Raw genomic sequence first — 20,023 nt, forward strand, 5'->3', positions numbered from 1 at the left:
TACACACTATCCTGAGCTCCTTAGAGGAAGGGTGGTATAAAAATGTGAATTAATTATGTAGTATGGGGTGACAAAAATATATGGGCCGCAGGTGTCAAATGACCTAGCTACCCCACTGATCTGGTGTAATATGCACCAAAACTTTATCAGTTTGTATTCAAAAATTCCATAAGATCTTGACTTTATCATTTCCTGTCATTTTTTCAGGTTTATGCTCCCACCAGTTATTAACTGTTTCGATGTTGTAATTTCCACATAAATTCCAATTGGTCATTTGAGCCACTGTATCGTATCTAAATTTATAATCTGTCTGTGCAATCTTCTTGCAGGAACTAAGTACAGGTTGAGCCTTATTATTCGTGTGGGTTCCAAGTACTCACATGGATGGCAAAAAATGCACTATAGCAAATCAATTTAAAAAACAAAGTTTCTTTGCTCCGGTGATTTAAAAACAGCCTTGCTGACCTTAGTAATGTAAGATAAGAGTCATTAACATAACAATCCAACAATTAGTCGCTTCACTCAGTCCCTCCCTTCACCAATGCAAAGTGATCACCTTTCTTTCACGTGCTGGGGAAAGGAAGGGTCGCCTGGAGATTGATGGATTGTCAGCCAGCTGCCCTCTCTCTCTCTCATTAAGAAGGCTATTTTTAAAGGACTCTTCATTTTTTAAAACTGATTTTAAAAGGATGCATTTTTCCCCTTCTCCAGGGATCAGCACATTCCTTCTCATTTGCAGGGGCCATTCGTGTTGACTCAAATCTGTGTATAAAAAATCAGTGTATAACAAGACTGGATCTGTATATGATCAATTGTTTCTTTGGCTTTTTTGCACAATCTGCATTTTGCATCATTTGATGATTTTTCAGTTCTGGCCTTTATTGCATTTGTTTGAATAGCCTGCTCTTGAGCTGCTAATATTAATGATTCTGCTTCTTTCTTTAAAGTTCCAGATATTAATCATAGCCAGATTTTTTCATTATCTATTTTTGTCTTTGAACCTTTCCTTATATTGGCCATGCAATGGCTTATTGTGCCAACTTTCAGTTCTTATTTTTATAGCATTTTTCTTAAACACTTGTTTTGTTTGCTTAGCTTTTAGTCAGTTCCTATTCTTTACTTCAACAAGTGCTTGTTCCTTACTCTCTTTTATCTAATCAGCCAGTTCATGTTTCTCTTCCTCCACTGTTTGTTTTACAGTACTTGCAAAAGCCCTCTGCTGTCATGTTTCCAAAGCAAGTTCAGGTGTGCGCCACTTAACAACCATTCACTTAATGACAAACCCCATATATGATGGTGATCAAAGTACAATAAAGATGTACTTAATGAGGCAATCACGTCTCCCATAGCCTGCAGCAGAGTGACTGTTTACACAACAGAGAGGCTCTTAAGAGGCAGTCTATCTCCAGTAGCCTATGCAGCCTGCTAGTGTCAGGCAGGGAATGTCTGTTTACACAACAAAGGCAATTGATGGCACTGAATGTTCACTTAATGACCTAACTGCATAACAATGGGGATTGGGGAATGTATACCCGTCATTGAGTGGTGCACACCTGTACAATCTGTCCATATCACTCAGCGGGTGTAAAGCATAGTGTATTGTCATAAGTTTTCATATTTTCCAATCCAAGGTATCCAAATCGGCTTGAGTCCAATTAATTATTCCAGCAGAATATCTTATACCTGGTAAGGCCCAGTTGTTAATGGCCTTAACTGTATTCCCACCATTTAACTTATATTTCAAAATGTTTCTAACCCTCTGGGTATATTCCTTTTTGACAAAGGTTTTCACTTCTTCATGCTTGATGTTATCCAATTGTAGAATGGCAAGATACAAGTATTTATAGACTTCTTTCTGGTTAGACTTTATTATTTGGCCATTTGGCATTTCAATGCCCTCTTTCTGTGATTTTGACCTCTCTTCATAGCTAGTGTAGCACATTTTTCTAGGCCAAATTCCACTGAAATTTCTGTACTAAATATTCAAAAAGTTGTTGTTTATTGTCACTGCACAAGACCACCAGCTTATGGACATGTGGTAAGACTGATCACTGCATCAGGTGAATTGTATTTTAGTTTTACAGATTTTAATTGAAAGCTATACTCAACTAAAACTGAAGTTTAAAATCCTAGAGCTATCCTAACTGATGGAAAAGAGTCATGCTGCAGCAGTCATATCCCTACCCTTGCCACAGATGTGAACCATCTTCCTTCAAATGGATCACCCGATATCCAAAGTAGATATTAGGTGGGCTGTTACTGAAACCACTATGCCCAGATATTTGCACCTTATAATGGACACATACTATTGATACCATTATTTATGCATGTTTTGGTCAGTTATCTCAATTTCAGTATGTGCACACACACCAGATCTTCTTTTTGTCCCATCTCCTCTACATAAACAAATATCTACAACTATATCACTCCAACAGTAAAACTTCCATCATTAAGGTTGCCTTCTCAGGGAACAGTTTCTAGACACACACTTCTTCAACTTTGCTTAAGTTACACAGGTCTGACAACAGACACAGTGCCTGGCAACAGAATCCTGTGTATGCTGCCTTGTATGCTGCATTCTCTTTCAATGCAGAATGAGTTCTGCATTGAAAGAGAAAGGGCTATAAATGTGATAATTTCCCATCAAAGTAGGGGAAAAAGTAGCTTACAGTATAATTCAAACTGAGAAAATATGTCATGTTAGAGAATTTTCCTGAGCTTTATTACATAAAAACACACTATGCCTCCAAGGTATCTAATTATCTTTGCAAGACAAAGGTGTTTTTAACTGTAGCTAAAATCTATTTTCTGAAATGTGAAGATCTCCCGTGTAATATTGAGAATCACTGTTTGCTACTGGATACAAAGGACTTCATGGCTATGGATGTATACTGCATGGGGAGCACACTGACTGGGCACCTCCATATCCATGGAGACTTCATGGTAGTGCTGCACCCTAGATCACAGGTGGAAGCCCTGTTGCGAATTTTTGATGCAGAGTTGGGTGGATCAGGATCAGAATGAAGGGGGATAGAAGAGATAACAAAGGAATATGGTATCACCTTAAGGAAATAGAGAATAGACTGAAAATCCTCTCATCATACATGATCTCATAACATTTTCTTGACCCGCACAGCCAATGGCAGAACAATCTCTATTTTGAAAAGAAGGCAGACTAAAGCAAGGCAGACCAAAGCCAATTATCATTTCCTCTCCATGCTGAATATACTATGTCTGTGACCCCTGCTTAGCCTCTAAGGTTCATGTGCTGGAAGTTATATCAGAAAGGGGGTACCAGATTACATGGAGGACCTATATTCATGCCCATACAGCAGCTTGAATATAGGTCCTCTATGTAATCTGGTACCACAACTAGGCATGGAAACTGCTGCCTGATTGTATGTGGAGTCTCCACATGTAAGTTTGTAAGCCACATATGTCTCCATATGTAAGATAAGTGCTGGAGATACTGATGTCAAGAGTGAGTGTGGATGAACATGATTACACTTTCCCTTCCATGTAAATAGCAAACAGAGGAATAACAAGTGAACTGATCTTAGGATACACCAATTACTTAATGAATATAGGAAGAGGTTACCTAAATAATCTGAAAATACTGCAAGCACCTTAGAAGTACAAAAACAACAAGAAGGTTGGGAACCACTGTGCAAAGTTGTAGTTATTTTATCCAACCATTTTCAGAGAAGATGAATCTTGAATTATTATTTAATTTCTTTTTAAAGTTACTAAGGTTTGGTTTATAATAATTTAATTTTATAAAAATTCATATGCCATCTCATTAAAACATTCAAGGTGACTGACACAATTTTACATACAACATATAAATACATAATAATTAAAACCACAATGAAACATGAACAAACAAAAAATCCTCCCTCCAAAAGAAATATTTAAACATAGCCAGAGAAAGCCTGGAAAAACAAAAAGGGCTTTAATAAGTGCCAACATGAAAAAAAATATGAAGTACAGCAGATCTTCTGAGGGAGAGCATTCCATAAGGATGGTGCTGCCACCAAAAAGGCCCTCCTGTACAGCTCCACTAATCATAGCTCAGATGGATGAGGGATGCACAGGAGTGCCTCCCCAAAGACCCCAGGGCATGGGTATATTCATGGGGAGAAGGCTGTCCTCTAGGTACCCTACTCCAAGCCAATAAAGATGGTGTTTCCCACTTACACTTAGGCATAGCATTACCTCTACATATGTATGTTTACATCCTTCATGCACATTACATCAAAATGCAAGAGCGAGAGACTACCAAGTACTTATTTTTTAAAACCTGAATATATTTTTCTTTCCTTCACAAGTGGAACAGCGGATAAACTTTACCACACTTCAATTAAAATTTGGGTGGACACAAGATTACCTTAGGAACCAAATCCAACCCACCAGCTGCCATTTGCCATTTTGTGGTCTACACAAGAGGATTTTAAAATGTTATTCAATTCTTGACGTAGCAGGCAAGAGTTCATGCAGTGTAGTGGCAGTGTATGAGAGAATGAGAATGAGCAGTGTATGAGAATGAGAATGAGAAAGAGAATGAGCAGTGTATTATGTGTTGGGAAATAATCTCAACTATAAATTTGCAAGTATCATAAATTCACAAATATGATACTAAATGCATACTACATGTTTAGGGTTATGACAGGTTTACTTTTTTGTATTGATAGCAGTCACAGAGGTTCAGTCCAGATCGGGGCTGTGGCACAGTCCTTTAACAATGGTAGCTTTCCTACTGAGCAAATAGCACTACCGGGAGCCTGATTAGGAACTGGTCCATGGTGGGGCAAAGAATCAAACCCCCCTCAATCTGGATTTTCTCGCCTGCTGCTGTTATTCACATAAGAAAAATTAAACCCATGAGGTTTAATGATGAACTCAACATCACATATACTTTGGCACTAAGGCACACTCTCAGCATCACCCCTGTATCTCTAAAATAGATGTAATAATGCTAACCTTCCTAAAAACGTGTCAAAGATTGTGGAGATAACAAATGTGAACTGCTTTGAATGTTCAGAAAGCACTATATAAATGCTAGGAGTTACTAGTATTATTATTAGTTCCATTTACCATTCATGACTATTTGTCCCAGCTCCATCTTCAAGTTCCCACAATTGTAAACTGATAAAATGCAAGCCAGATCATCAAATACAAGAGAGTGTATTGCCTTTTGGCAGTATCCATGTTTAGTTCTATTCAATCCAGCACAATACACGTTTTAAAAGTGCTATTTTGAATATTGTGTGAATTCAAAGCTTTCTATAATAAGCAAAAAATAGAGAAATACTAGATATTGGCATAACAGAGCATGAACAACTAGTATAACAACAAATATGCAAGCAAGGGAACCTTTCTGAAAGCTAGAAGAGACACAATGAACAGTGGAAAAAATACAAAACATATAAAAACAGTTTTGTACAGTAATATAAAATTAATTTATCAAAGCAGCAAAAAATTGAAACATAATATATAATTAGCATGCTTTCATACTTTCATAAATATAGAAATGGAATCACCACCACTAGTTTCCAACACATGAGAAAATGAAACCAAGCATTACTAGGCCAGCCATCAATATTGCACACTGCCTCCAAAAACACATATCTTGCAGAAAGCTGTGGTGTATATATGTACATATACCATGAGACACCTGTGAAAGCTTAGCTTTGGAAACACTGATTGCCATTGGAGAAAGCAATGGAATGGTGACGTTTCAGCTACAGGCACTCTTACATTTATACTGGACAGTAACCCTTGTGCTGAGCTCTTTAGCACTTTGTAAACCATGTTGATCAGAGGTCCATTATTTTTTATCTGTTTCAAACAAAAGTTTAATAAATATTTTGTTATAGAGGAAAAGTTGACACCAGAAGTCAATGAACAACATAATAGGAAAATATATTGACAGAATCAGTTGTAATAGCATGACTTTGCCTTGATGCAATTTTGCCCTCCATTCTCACACAGCACATACATACAAAGGGTTGATCAACACCCATTTCTTGAAAACTGGAGGAAGGAGTTGATAGGGGCAAGAGTTCATGGGATTAATAACTGGTGATTTTCTATAACTGATAAATTTTCAAGTCTGGGTGAACTGCTCTTCCAGTAACCACAGAATACAAACTGGGATTCTAAAGAAAAAATATGTAGAACTACTATATGGTCTTCCAGGCTGCTTCTTTATGCAAATCTGGCTGGTCACTAATGCCTGAACAGCCTTCAAAATGGCGCTTTGTTTGGATTGCTAGGGTAATTAAATATTCAGAGTTTTCTTTTGGTAAGTTGTACGTTCTGACAAACAGCTACAATGGAGAAAGAGATGACACCTTTCCTAGTTTGCTCCTCACCTTGAGGGAATGATGATGTCCTATATAATACTGAAATCAGGTGGTTGAGTACATATAAGTTTGGACATGAAAACCCATCACCCACCCAAAAATAAGATAGTAGTTTATACATATTCAGAGCGCTCCCTAGGAATGCATAAGTAGACAACTTTGCAAAACGAAAGAAAAACACATCTTCAAAAATGGCCCAGTAAGCTTCAGAAACCTAAGAAAGCTCTTGAAAGTCAGGGTGTCAATTAAAAAGTAAAAAGAAAAACAGTTTATGGGAAGAGAAGAAACTGGCCTGCACAGTCTTAATACACTTTATACAGCAGTTAGTTGCTAACTGTGACTCACTGCACTTAATTAGTAGTACTGGGGAGGCGTATTTGTGGATCCTGTATCTGCAGTTTCATTTATCCGCTGATTGGATCTGCGGGGCCCCTGCGACCCCCCTCCATGCGTCCGCTCTGGAAGTTAGGGAAGCCCTGCTCTCCTTGCCTCTGGAGCTTGGGGGGGGGGCATTCCCTCCTATCCGCAGTTTCATTTAACCATGGAGGATTTCAGAATGGAACCCCTGTGGATACAGGGGCACACCTGTATTGCAATTACATCTGTCATTTTGAATTGTACTATATTATACTAGTAATTAAACATTTTCACTTGCTTTTGGTTTGTTTCTGGTCACAATTCAAATTACTGGGATTGACTTATGTCAGGGGTGTCCAAAGTTTTTGGCAGGAGGGCCACATCAGCTCTCTGACACTGTGTCAGGGGCCGGGGGGGGGGGAGAGAATTAATTTACATTTAAAATTGGAATAAATTTACATAAGTTTACATAAATGAATATATTAAAGATGAACTTATATGAATGAATGAGGGTCTTGCAATAGCTCAATGCCTATAAAAGGCCTTGCACAAAGCAAGGCTGGCCTTTCCTTTGCTGCCACTGCTGCATCACAGATGTGAAAGAGCAAGCAGTGGAGGGAGCCCTCATCCCACAGCTCACACGATAGGCCAAACAGTCACCCTCACGCTGAGAGAAGTTGCATTGGGCCACTGCAGGCTTCAACAAATCTCCGGAGGGCCAGAGGCTCATTGGAGGCTGGGGGCTCCCTGAGGGCCGCATTGAGAGGCCTCAAGGGCTGCAAATGGCCCCCGGGCCGGGGTTTGGGCACCCCTGACTTATGTGGTCTATGACAAGGGTATCGGAAGGGCTACCTTCTCTCATCTGTACCTGACTCTTTGCAGAAGTTGTCCTAAGAGGCCCAGCTACAAGAAGGTTACCAGAAATGGTATTTTCTAAGACAGTGTCCCCTAAGTCATGCACGTAGCACCTATTTCATGTTTTAGCCACCAAATTAAATATATTTTGTTTATACACACTTTTGGTGACAGGTAATTTTGAATTGTTCCTTCTACTACCTTTATCTACTATAGGATGTCTCAAAAAATGTACAAACATTTTAATGAGCTCCAATCCATACTTCACTGCAGAAAATGTGCACCGCTTCCATATTGAAAGGAATCAACTGAAGAGATATATGGAACCATCCCAGCACACGATCAGAGGCTGTCTGCAGACCCCATTGTCAATGACATCAGCAGTGTACAGACACCAATGGGGAACATTTTAAGCACTTGGTCTAATCAATCAATCAATTAATCAATCAATCAATCTGTGACTTGATTAACTAATAAGCAACTGCTTCTGTGTATACTATATGCAGCAAATGTGTGAATTATAGTTTCTTAGTATGTTTGTGAATTTTAACAGATGACGGCCAGGTGTTGGGTGGGGTTCTCAAACTGTGGATCTGGGATCCACCTGAAAGTCCTAACCCAATGTTTGGTGGCTCACAAAACTGACAAGACAGATTAGGCTATGTGCACTGAAGGTTAAACAGGCTGCTATTGTGGGAGAGCACTGCTGCCCAATCACCATTATAAATCCCAAAAGGTGAGGCTGTAAGTCAGGCAGCAGGCTCTAGGGCCTCTAAAAAGTCTGAGAACTGATATAATGCAGTTTTTTTTTTACGCATGCTGCTGCTTGTCTTGATTGAGTTTTGCTTCAAGTTGTTTTATGTTGAATTATATGAACTGCAGTCATAAAAAGTAGACAGTTCAACTAATGATCAAACAATTAGTTCAGCCATTATGTTTAAGAATTAGTCTAGATAATCAAAGTATCATATTGCATAAATTGAAACCAGCACGATAGTACAAAAAAGCTGCATCTTTGACATGGATGAGCCCCTTCATCTACGCGAAGCTCCTTCTGCCCACTCCCTTTAGACTCCTACACACGTTTATTGTACATTTCAATTTTTATTTAAATTGTAAATCGCTTTGGAAGCTTGTCCTGGCTGAAATGTGGGAAATAAACAAGCCCTTGACTGAACCATTTTGTAACAAAATTCCTGCCAAATGGCAGATAAGTGGGAAATGTTTGTATATCTCTTTCTTACAGTTAATAAATCTGAATTTGTCTTTATTTTTCTCCAGGAACCAAGACAGAGTTTTATTGTTGCTGACCAAAGGAAGGCCCTACCATGTTGCATGACGGACACCTGACAAAATTGCCAGGCTAATGGCCCAATCTTATCAAGGACATGCTAGCAGAACTCATGTCCTGCCAGTGTAAAGCTCGGACTATTGTTGCCACAGTTGCTCCATTGTGGCTCGTTAACAATGGCACAGGAGACAGTAAGCCCTGTGCTGGCAACAATGAACCTCAGTCAGAACAGATAAGTTGGTAGAGGAGTTGGTAGTTCCGGTTTAGGTGGTGGCAGCTGCACACATCAGATATTAATTCCCCTTTCCCAGATTGGACCTGCTAGAGGCTCTTCAGACTTATGCCAGTCAAAGAGCTGAGAGAACCCGATGTGAACAAGGAGACTTATAGGCAAGTAAGTAAAAAAAAGTCTTTGCTCATCTCTTCTGGGTAACCTGGTCCCTGGCCAGCCCATAGCATGCAGTGGAAACTGCATCAGTGGCACTGCAAGCTTTAAACTGGCTAAGCATATTACTGGCCCTTGATGGACATTGAATGGGGGGGGTGGATGGATTATGCATTTATAATCAGTTGACCTAGCCTAAAGAGCTAGAAGAGGGAGAAAAGCAACAACATCCAATCTCAAAAAGCAACCTAACAGATTAACCTTGATTCCTAAATTTAGGAGATCTTGGGCAGCACTTCAAAAGGAAGAACAGTAGCTGCAGTCAAGGTCTTTTACCTGATCAAGAAAAAAAAATGGGTAAAGGGATGCTCAAACTGGAAGAACTATAGAACCCCAGATGGCAGAGCAGCGGACACTGCAAGCATTTTTCCCCTTGCAAAATGCATGTCTGTACACGCGTGAGTTTCTTTTTCTTGTGTGCTACTATGTGTTCCACTGGCTAGAAATAGAGAATGTGACGATGGAGCTGTTAAGGACAGGCTGCTCCTACAGCCTTCAACACTTGGTGCATTGCTTTTTGTGCTCTCTCTCGCTCTCTCCCTGAGAAAACCATGCAAGGAGCGTGAGCCTGACCTCACCTTTGCAAATCCAAGAGAGACCCCCCCTCCCCGCAAATGCATAGCATCAGCAAGAAAGAGGTCATGAGGACAAAAACGCTCTAAAGAAGGAAAGGAAGATACAAATTAGGCAGGGGGAATTAAGCTCCACAGATACCCCCTTTACCACAGTTCCAAGCAGCAGGTAGGGGAAAGGCAGGTAGCAAAAGATTTTGCATAAGAAAGGGTGCTGGATCAAGGAGAAGAGTTTCCTCACTGTGTACATTTTTGTTGGTCTGCTCAGGCCACTGTACCTGACTCTAGCAACTTGCTCCTTGTGCATATGTCTGACACAACACTTAACTATCCCTTAATTATAATTCAGGAACCAGTGGCAACATTGTGAAAGATTTCCCCTTTGTTTTTCTTAGTAATGAACTTCTGAGGGCATCTGCATCTTCCAACCTCAAGGTGCTACAAATCTGTTATGCTGACACAATGAATCACAACATTTAATCCAAAAGGGACTCCTTAGTGTTGTAGGAAGTCCAGCCTCTGAAACATACCCCAATGGAAAACTGAGGCAAAAGAGAAAGCTTTGTGCCTCAGTCTTCTCATGTTGGAGACATTAAGATAAGAACATTAGTCACATTGTCTGTATTAAGCCCACATCATGTTAATTACTACACTTAAATTTGATTCCCTTCACCACACAAAATCTTGAACGGTATCAGACATCAGTAGAACATAATGATAACAAAAATATAGGCCAGATTGGTGCTTCTTTTACACTTGTAACTTGTGCGTTCCACCAGTGCAGGCAGCTTTAAAGTTCTTTGTGGCAGCTGTAAAGTGCTTTGTGGCAGCAACAGCAGCTGGCATGCCAGTGGGAAGGCTGAAGCCTTCTCCTGAGTTCGTCAGTGAACCTTGGGAGGCCCGCTGGAACAGGTAAGTCCAGCACAGGGGGGTAGAACGGGAGGAGATGGGATGGGGGGTGAGTGTATTGGGATGGGAGGGGCAGGTTCAGAGATAGAGGCACATGTTCTTATCCAAATCCCCTTCGCAGGCCTGTTCCACCTGCATGGAACAATGAAGACCTGCAGGTCTGAATTGCCCCACAGAGGTTGCTGGGGATTACTCCAGGGCAAGGGAACAAATGCTCTCTTTACCCCAAGGAGATCTCTAGTACCCCCCTCCCGCCACGGTATGCAGTGGAAGCTGTGCCAACATCTCTGCACTGCTACACAAAGATTTAGATAGGATTAGACTGTTAATGTCGCTGCTAGTATTCATATTTTTTCCTTACTGCACTTAGTTACACTGCTGACATTCATAATTTGAATTCTTATTTCTTCTTGTGTCATTTGTACAGACACAATGATTAAATTACTGGAATTGTGCTTTCTATAGATATGTGTTACCTTTAGATCCAGATATTCTAGGTCTTTCTTTAGCTGGATGTAGGTATCATCAGCCTGCAAATGGAAGGACACAAAAAGAATAAACAGCAATATACTGCATATTGTACTCTCTGACTAACTGGCAAGGACTTCTGGAAACTTGTGCAAAAGCACATAAAAGAAACTAGTCAACTAGGAATGTTCTTAAGCATCAGCACACTGATGTTTATGGCTGAATGAAGAACGAACAAAAGTGCATCAATGGCAATGCATCACCTCCATCACCCTCTAAATTAAGATAGCAAAATTCTTTTCCATTCCTTATATTAGGCAAATGTATAGGTATATCATAAAAGTTATAAAAACCACCTGTACACCATAAATTATTTTAAAAGACGAAGATACTTTTAAGAGTAAGATGATACCATTCTTGTTTAACTCACCTTATTTAACTTTATTTATTGATGGAATGATACTCCTTTTCATAGTTTACTTTTTGTAACGTATTTACCATTTTCACACAAACATCAGTCATAGGGAACACAATGTTGCATCTCCCCAATCCTAATACATCCAGCTGTTATATACTCAAGGAGGCAAAATCCATCCCTCTCTCCATATTCTTATTGATGGTCCCCCCACTACCATCTCAACATTATATGGTCCTTGCGGGCAACAAAGAAGACTATCTGCTTCAGGGTGTTTTCAGAGTTTTTTTCACCCTTACTTTCTTCTTTTAATTTACAGGTGCATGTCCTTCTGCCTAAATACATAGAAACTACGTTTGGCATGGTCCCACTTTGCTTGCAATCCGATAGGCACTCAACCACCTGGGTTCCCTATTGGAATATATCATGCAAATTCCTTTGTTTAACTGTCACCTAGCTAGTAGCTATAATAAAACTATATAAAACTGAACTTTTAATTGCCTGACCTATAATAATGCTGCTCTTTATACACTGCAGCGATTTATGGAAATGTGTGCAACTGGTATTCAATGTGCCCTTACATATGACATTCATAGCAAGGTATAGCGAAACAAATTGAATTTCTTAATTTAATTGCTTCTAAAACACTGTAAGAAAATACGTGACACTAAGAATTAGTGATACTACAGTGAGGGAAGCCTACTCCAATACGATAGCTTGAAATTTCTGCACTTTGCCCTACACATTTTTGGATAATGAAAATATTCTATATCAGCATTTCACAATGTTTGTTCCCCATTGTACCACTTTCCATGGTCCACCTATTGGAAGTACCTATTGGTAATGATGTCATTACCAGATACTTTTGGATTGGGAGGCAGATGCAACGCAACAGACACTGGTTATAGGCTTAGGGCAGATGCAAGGGCTTTTTTGAGTGTACGAAAAGTGCATGCTGGAGTTCTGCCCACTTAGCCAAATCACTGGTGTACCTAGGAGGGGCAAGTGGGGCAAATGCCCCGGGCGCCGACCCTCCAGAGGCGCCTCGGAGCCTCGCCCTGCCCCCGCCCCTGTCAGGAGGAGTGCCCAGGAGCGCTGCAGAGAGGTAGCTTGCTCTCTGAGCCACCCCTCCCCTCCCCTCAGTGGATTGAGTTAGTCCTGAGTGGACTCAGTGGACTGAGTCACCCCTCCCCTCCTCCTTTATAAGAGGATAGGAGACAGGCGCCCTAGAGAGGCACTTACGCTCTAGGGCACCCATCTCGTGCCTCAGGGGCGGAGCGGAAGTGGTGCGCGCCCCCGACGTCGGAGCGGATGCACACTGCCTTCCGGCCCCCATGGAGCCTCTGCACAAGCTGCACAGAGGTCTCCACTGCAGCAGTCTCGGGCCGCTGGGAGCAGCCCCAGACCGCTGCCATGAAGACCCCCGCGGCACGGAAGGCTCCGTGGGTACCTTGGCTGCCTCCCCCTTGTTTTCAAAGGTGGAACGGTGGAGGCAGCTGCGTGGAAGTAATTGCGATGATGATGATGATGATGTCACCGCAATTACTTCCGGGTCACATGCATGGGGGGTGGAGAAGAGGGGTCGAAATGGGGTGGGGGTGGAATTCTGGGGGTTGCCCCGGGCACGGGGACCCCCAGGAACACCACTGCCTCCTTCAACTGTTTGTTGCATTGCGTTGCTGTTCACATTGCCTGGTGGCAGGGATCTGGGATCCCATGAGTACCACTGGACACCGCCTCAGGTACCACTGTTGGTATGAGTAGCACTGGTTAAGAAATGCTGTTCTACATATTATGCATTAATTATGTCTTGCATATATATTAATATATATTAATATACGTGGGCAAAAAACAGAAAATCACGAGTGACTAATCAGTCAGGTTTTAGTTTTGATTATTTAGTTCAACTATTCAGGAATGGATACCATTTTTTTTCTCTGTGAGAGATCTTAATATCATGATTGAGTAATGTTCTAAACCAGTGGTTCCCAAACTGGTGGGTGGGGGCCCACCAGGGGAACCAGAAGCAGGGCTTTACCCCTTAAGGGGAAGTGGCCCTGCAGTGATGGTGTTGCAGTGATCATGCCACTGCCATGACCAAGGAGCTTCTTCACATACTTGGGGGGTAGTGCTACTCTTTGGCAGGGTGCAGGGGGCTCGTAGCTCCTCTGCAGGTCTCCCTGCTGCTCCTATCAGCTCTTATGTTCAATTGCAACCGACTTCCAGTTTTGTGATCGTAACCCAGAAGTGGGTTGTGACAGAAGTTATATGCTGTTTGGATTGCAACTGGAGATAAGCAAAGATAAGAAGGGACTGTGAGCTTCTGCATCCTGCCAAAGGCCAGTACTACCTCCCAGGAATGCAAAAAAGCCCCATGACTGTGGCGGCATTATGATAGCTGTGGTGCCATTGCTGGTCCCCACAAAGACTTACAGGGTTCCCAACAACTCTGTAGGAGTTTGGGAACCGCTGTTCTAAACTAAAGCTCCTTTACTACATTGCTATATGTCCAGTATTTCCTCCCATAATGCCGCTTCCTTAGTGCTGATTTGTTATAGCACTCTTTATCTTGGCATGGTTAACAGCTATTCTGGCTAATGGGAGCAACGCATTTTGGGCCAATGATCTCTCATTTCCTGTTCATCAGATTAACAGTGTATTCTATAGTACAGTTTCGCACAGTGAGTAGTTGCCTTTCCAGAACAAATCTTCAACCTCACAAGAACTATTACTGCAGTGATTTATTAAAGAAGCATTATTGTTACACACACCCTTTTGATTGTTCAATTGGTCAGCAATGAAAAAGGACAACTAGACTATGATAAGCTAATGTATACATGAGGAACTGATACAATGCTGAGATAATACATGTTAATGTATCTCAGTTTGAAGGAGAAAAAACAAGCAGGATGTGTGAAGTAAGCCACTTCCATCATGAAGGAATAGAAAGACTTACTTTCTTCAGCCAGAATTAAAACATCTGCAAACGAGTAAGCTTGTTTTTTCAAGCATATTTTTTTTTAAAAGGGCAACATTCACGAAAATAACACTGAAGCAAAACAATATTCAAAAAGCAATTATTCATATGCAACAGCATCCTGCAGCTTAAATATGCTTATAATCTCCAACACATGCCAGAGCAAATAAAACTATGAATGATTCAGGAACTGGAACATAAGAAGGGCAAGAAACACAGACCCAAGCATGGCACCACTGAAGCACTTGCAGTGTCACAGACTATCATATACAGCACAGATAATCCAATCAGCAGCTAACCTGATAGGTAGAATTAGTTGGCAAGTGCTGTAGTAATTGGGCGATTGTGTAATTTCGTATACTAGCCAACTTAGCCTGATGTCTCCTTAATCGAATGAGAAGCAATGTTAGCTCTTCAGGCTGTAGGTATTTGGACACATTGCAAAGAGGTAATTAGCAGTTTTCAGGGAGAGTCATTGTAGCTATATTCTTCACCTAAAGGTGCCCAGAAAGTGTTTATTTGATACAATTAATCAACTATTGCATATTTTTGTTTTTGGCTGGAATATTGAATTTGTCAAATGTTAGAACACATAAAAGTAAAGCAGGACCAACCTCTCTCCTCACTATAGTAAACATTTCAGCCCATAGTTACCTCAATAGCCATTGAATGCAGAATACATTTAAAGCCAGGAAGTCATGTTACCTGACTCTGTTAACAAGGCATGAAAAATCAATAAAGAATGCTTTGGTCTCAGACATCCTTAGAAGTTCTAAAAGAATCAGCTGGTACATAGAAGGGGAAGGAAATTGAAAATGCTTGCACTTACCGATTTCCCATGCAAACTTGGAGCACTTACAGTATGGGTCATATATCCCATTGCAGGCATGGAGCGCCTATCTACGTGCGCAGAATTCTACACAAATTGAAAAGCAACATTAACTTCAAGTGCAGTCATATATTTTAGACTTATTAAACCCATAAAATTTACAATTCCTAGTTGTTGCATCAGAGTAGGATGACTGGAACCAAATTTCCTATTGAGACCAAATATTTCCTAAACAATTAGGCATACTAATTGGTTCTTCTAACAGGTAAAACATGCTAATTTCCAACTAATTTGATCATTTATACTACCTTGAAGGATATACTTTGAATAAATTACACAACTATAAAGTATATATTTTTTACTAATTTCAAAAAAACATTACATAGAACACTGTTTATTTAACAGGTAATTAACAATCCAAAACTTTAAAGTATATCAGTAAAAATGAAGCAATACAATTTACTCACCTTTATAATATGGTTTTGAACCTTCCTTGGTGACCCAGCAAAAGGAACATCTATCATATGCCTATCAGATGGTTTGACAGTGACTCTTTCTGCAGGAGTGTGTGGTCTTCTGGGTGGAAATATTTTAGGGGGTCCTGGTGGAGGTATATCAGAAGGAGATGGAGGAACAGAAACTGAACGTGGAACTTCTAGTGAACTTCTTCCCTTTCTATGTTCTGTAAAGTCCGGAGAACCTCCATAAATAGGGGCTGTCGGACTGCCATGTTTAAACTGTTGTCTCTGTTGCCACTCATACAGCTGCCATACAGTACCATCTTTGTTAGCTTTCCTTTCATCATGGGACATCTTCAAATGACTAACTCGGTCTTGAGCGTACTTGTAGTCACTAGGTAAATTCCGATTTGGGGGAGGTGAACTTCCTGAAGGCTGCCTGGTGTTCTTTGGCAAGGTATGATAATTCTCAGGAAAGGATATAGAATGACTGGGTACTTGGTGAATAAGAGTTTGATCAGATGTATGACTGTGAGAGAAAAAATAATTAGATATTAAATTAATATGCAGGTAGTCAGTTCTTCACAAAACCTAACATTGGAAGGGATTTATTTAACTAGGTGCCCAATCCTAACTAACTTTCCAAAACTGATGCAGCCCTGCCATTGGGACATGTGCTGCATCCTGTGGTGGTGGTGAGGTAATCACAGAAGCCCCACTACATAAAATGTTCTCTTACCTTGGGGCTACATGGGCACTGGAAAACTGAATAGGATTGGGCCCCAAAAGAAGTAAATGCAGTATCTTACTGGCCACAGCAACCAGTTAGCTTGAAGGCTGGAAATAGATTACAGTTTTTTCATCAAGTTGAAGGTGATTTGAAAAAGTGATCTCCCATCACATTATCTGTACTCACCCGACTTTCTGGTAAATGGATATTGCAGATTTTTGTATTGTTCAAAATATTTCAAGATGTGATAACCAAAGTTAAAAATGGGTCAAAAACATGATAGGAAGCCATGGGAAGCCATGCCGATTTTAGGTCACTTTCTATTCTATTAAAAACTACTGTCTGGCTCCCACCTAAGGTGCCACTATGAAACATTTTGGTCTATATTTTTCTTAGCAAGATGTTGGCCACTAGGTGGTAGGGTACACCAGTCAACAAATAGAATTCTTTTATCCAGAAGAAAATAATCATCTTAATAACTAGAAAGAGAAATTGTTTTTCAATTCATATGTTTAGTTCACACACACACACACACACACACACACACACACACACACACACACACACACACACACACACACACACACACACAGAGGGAGGGTCAGACCTTACACTAAATCATGGCTTACCATTACTAGCATAAACCTCATGCTTGCTCATGAAGAGAAGAGATCAGCAGCTTCTGTTTATCATTTCAGACAAACCTGATCTGTCATCATGTCTAAACCCTATGAATCAGAGTTTATTCTAACCACAAGTCAGGATATCAAACAAGTTCTGGTCTGATATCTTGGATGGTTAGTAAACTATCCATGTCCTTAGGGATTACCATATTAAAAGGACATCCTTCCACCAAACAAGGTAATTTGTTTGAGGTTCCACCTCAAGTGAAATTGTGTCTTTTACCACCTGGTTTCATGACAAGATGATTGATTATGGTTCAAGTCAAAAGTAGCTCAAAGCCTGACAAGTCAATTTAACAGGAAATCATCATGCCTCATAAGTAGTTTCAAATTTTGCACAATTAGAAAGTTACCGATTTATGCATCAAGTGACTCTACTGGGGTTTCTGCCAAAGTTAGCATTCAAAGAAATATTCTCATTTTTTGTCTGGAACAAAGAAAGCAAGGACGTATAACATTTGAATGTCATCCAAGACAGTATATGTGGGCAGTATGGACTCTTGCCCTGAAAGCAGCCACACAGAGAGTAAAGTTAAGATAGAACAAGCATGCTGATCGCCCCAGAAATAACCCCCAGAAAACAACAATTAAAGTTGGGGTCTGTTCAGGGTAGTTATGGTAAGTTATGGCTGAGTGGAGCAGTTGAGAAAAGCAAAGATAATGAGGTACCACTCACTTTCCTCTTTTAAGAGGACTCTAAGACTAAGTTCATGATGGAAATCTGAATAGTTTCTCTTTTAACACCTTCTTCAGTTCAAATTTTGGGTACAATCTAACAATTTACCAGCCTGTGTATTATGTGAGAATCACTGTTGTTCCTTAAGGTATGATGGCCAGTGACATAGTTCTAGTTTTGCCAAGATTTTTGCTTCATTGAATTCCTTTCCATGTACACTTCAAAGCATCCAAGAGCAGACACCCTCCTTTCCTCCACCCATCTGCCCAAATACTTTCCTGTGACAAGAGAGTTCCAGTAGTCCAACTGTGTACTGGGTGGGGGGACTGAACGACTGGCTTCCTGACTTACAAAGGTTTCCAAAACTGGAGACTCACAGACTCTACCAGAAATGTCAGATGGATAAATCTTTTATCCTGAGCATGACAGGACACTCTCTTATAATGAGTATGCTTAGTTGGGAATGGTCAAACCCATTTGACTGTATCCAACGTACCGTTCCACATGAAGAATGCATCTTCAACTGAAGGAATGGCTGTTGTATACCTCATGCAAAGGCACTATGTGAGAAAAGTGATTCTAAATCCAAAGGGACACTTCTGTTTGCAAAAAAAGTTGTGCAAAAACTTGCACACCCAAGAGCATGAGAACTGCAATGGAACCTACAACTACGCACTGTGAAAAATTTTCTGCATAAGTTTGTGAAACATTGCTAGTGGCTATTTTTATTCTGTTGAAGTTCTTTGAATCATCCACAATTTCTATTAGTGTGTGTTTGTCTTATAAATAAAAGCAGGTGCTTCACTGTACACAAAGTGCTTACCAAATAGTCCTCTTAATCAGGGCTCATATCCTGAGAAATGTATGTTTGGTACTTCATATTGTAGGATGACAGTAACATAGGCTGTGACTGCTAAGTTCTGTGGTGTTCAAGATTATAGGCACCAGTAATCAACAAACCCTGTTTACAACAAGGACCCAATCCTAATGTGGCTTTGCAATGTTGTAAATGCATACATTCCTTTATAACATCATAAACAGAGTGATGCCAGGGGCCATTTCGAGGATGTGCCACAAACATTGGTAGCCCCAGCATGCTGCCACAGAAGACCACCTGTGCTTAGGTAGGGAAACTGTTGTGGGAAGGAGGCAATGGACAGGGGGGAAGAATAGGGAGGGAGAGGGTGGATCCCAAAAAGTTCCCTTATGGTTGTTGGGGAACAAAAGTTTCTTTAGAAGGCCCTTGGGACTGCCCCCCCTTGGCAGGATATTGGTATTGCTGTATTGGCAGGGGTGTATATTAGTATTGGGCTGTAAGTATCAGTACAGACAATACTTCTGTTTTACAGTGGTATCAAACTTTTCACCCTAGCTCAAAGCATTTATCCAATCATTACTGTATTTTATCATTTATCATTCAAGTGCATCATGGTCTGTGATGGAAAAACAGGTACAGCATACAGATATGACATTTTGCAGCCTAGGCTGTGGAAAACAAATCATCTAGATGAATTACTCTACTATACAAAGTGCTAAGCAAGCAAAATCTAAAAAGCTCAAATTGGATTTTGGCTGGGAAGACCTTCATGACATCGCATATTATACTGGATAGTTTGCTATATGAATGAAGGATAGTCAGACCCAATTATTTTATCTTTACTATAGAGAAAAGTTGATGAAATGAAAAAAGAACACAACCAGTTGTTAGCATTATCATAATTGGGAGTGACCTGAATTGTGAGGACTGCATTATGCTTACTGTAATCTGAAAAAATTCTTGCATTGATAGTCTTTTTTCATTTTTCTCCTGTGCTTTCTTGTGCAGGACCTAACCAGGTTTGGATCCAGCCTTATCCTATTCTTGGATTTGATTGATCAGGGTATCCACAAAGTCTCTAAGAAGTGATTTACAAGTAGGTTCACCTTTGTTTTACCACTGAGGAGTGCTAAGGAACCTTCTGGGGACTTTATTGTGTGGGTAACTCAATATCTG

At 40.5% G+C, this 20,023-nt stretch overlaps 1 protein-coding gene across 9 annotated transcripts in view; it reads right to left on the reverse strand.

Annotated features, from left to right (window-relative positions):
- PLEKHA7 (pleckstrin homology domain containing A7) overlaps positions 1 to 20,023 on the reverse strand; it is a 224,400-nt gene that overhangs the window by 44,164 nt on the left and 160,213 nt on the right. For all 9 annotated transcript variants that reach the window (XM_066640650.1, XM_066640642.1, XM_066640633.1 and 6 more), the window contains 3 exons: positions 15,951 to 16,470; positions 15,484 to 15,570; positions 11,271 to 11,324 (listed from right to left, as the gene is read on the reverse strand). In XM_066640650.1, the coding sequence (XP_066496747.1) occupies positions 11,271 to 11,324; positions 15,484 to 15,570; positions 15,951 to 16,470 (661 nt within the window). The remainder of the gene's footprint in view (positions 1 to 11,270; positions 11,325 to 15,483; positions 15,571 to 15,950; positions 16,471 to 20,023) is intronic.

Source organism: Tiliqua scincoides, chromosome 1, assembly GCF_035046505.1.
Source record: "Tiliqua scincoides isolate rTilSci1 chromosome 1, rTilSci1.hap2, whole genome shotgun sequence".
NCBI classification, from domain to species: Eukaryota; Metazoa; Chordata; class Lepidosauria; order Squamata; family Scincidae; genus Tiliqua; species Tiliqua scincoides.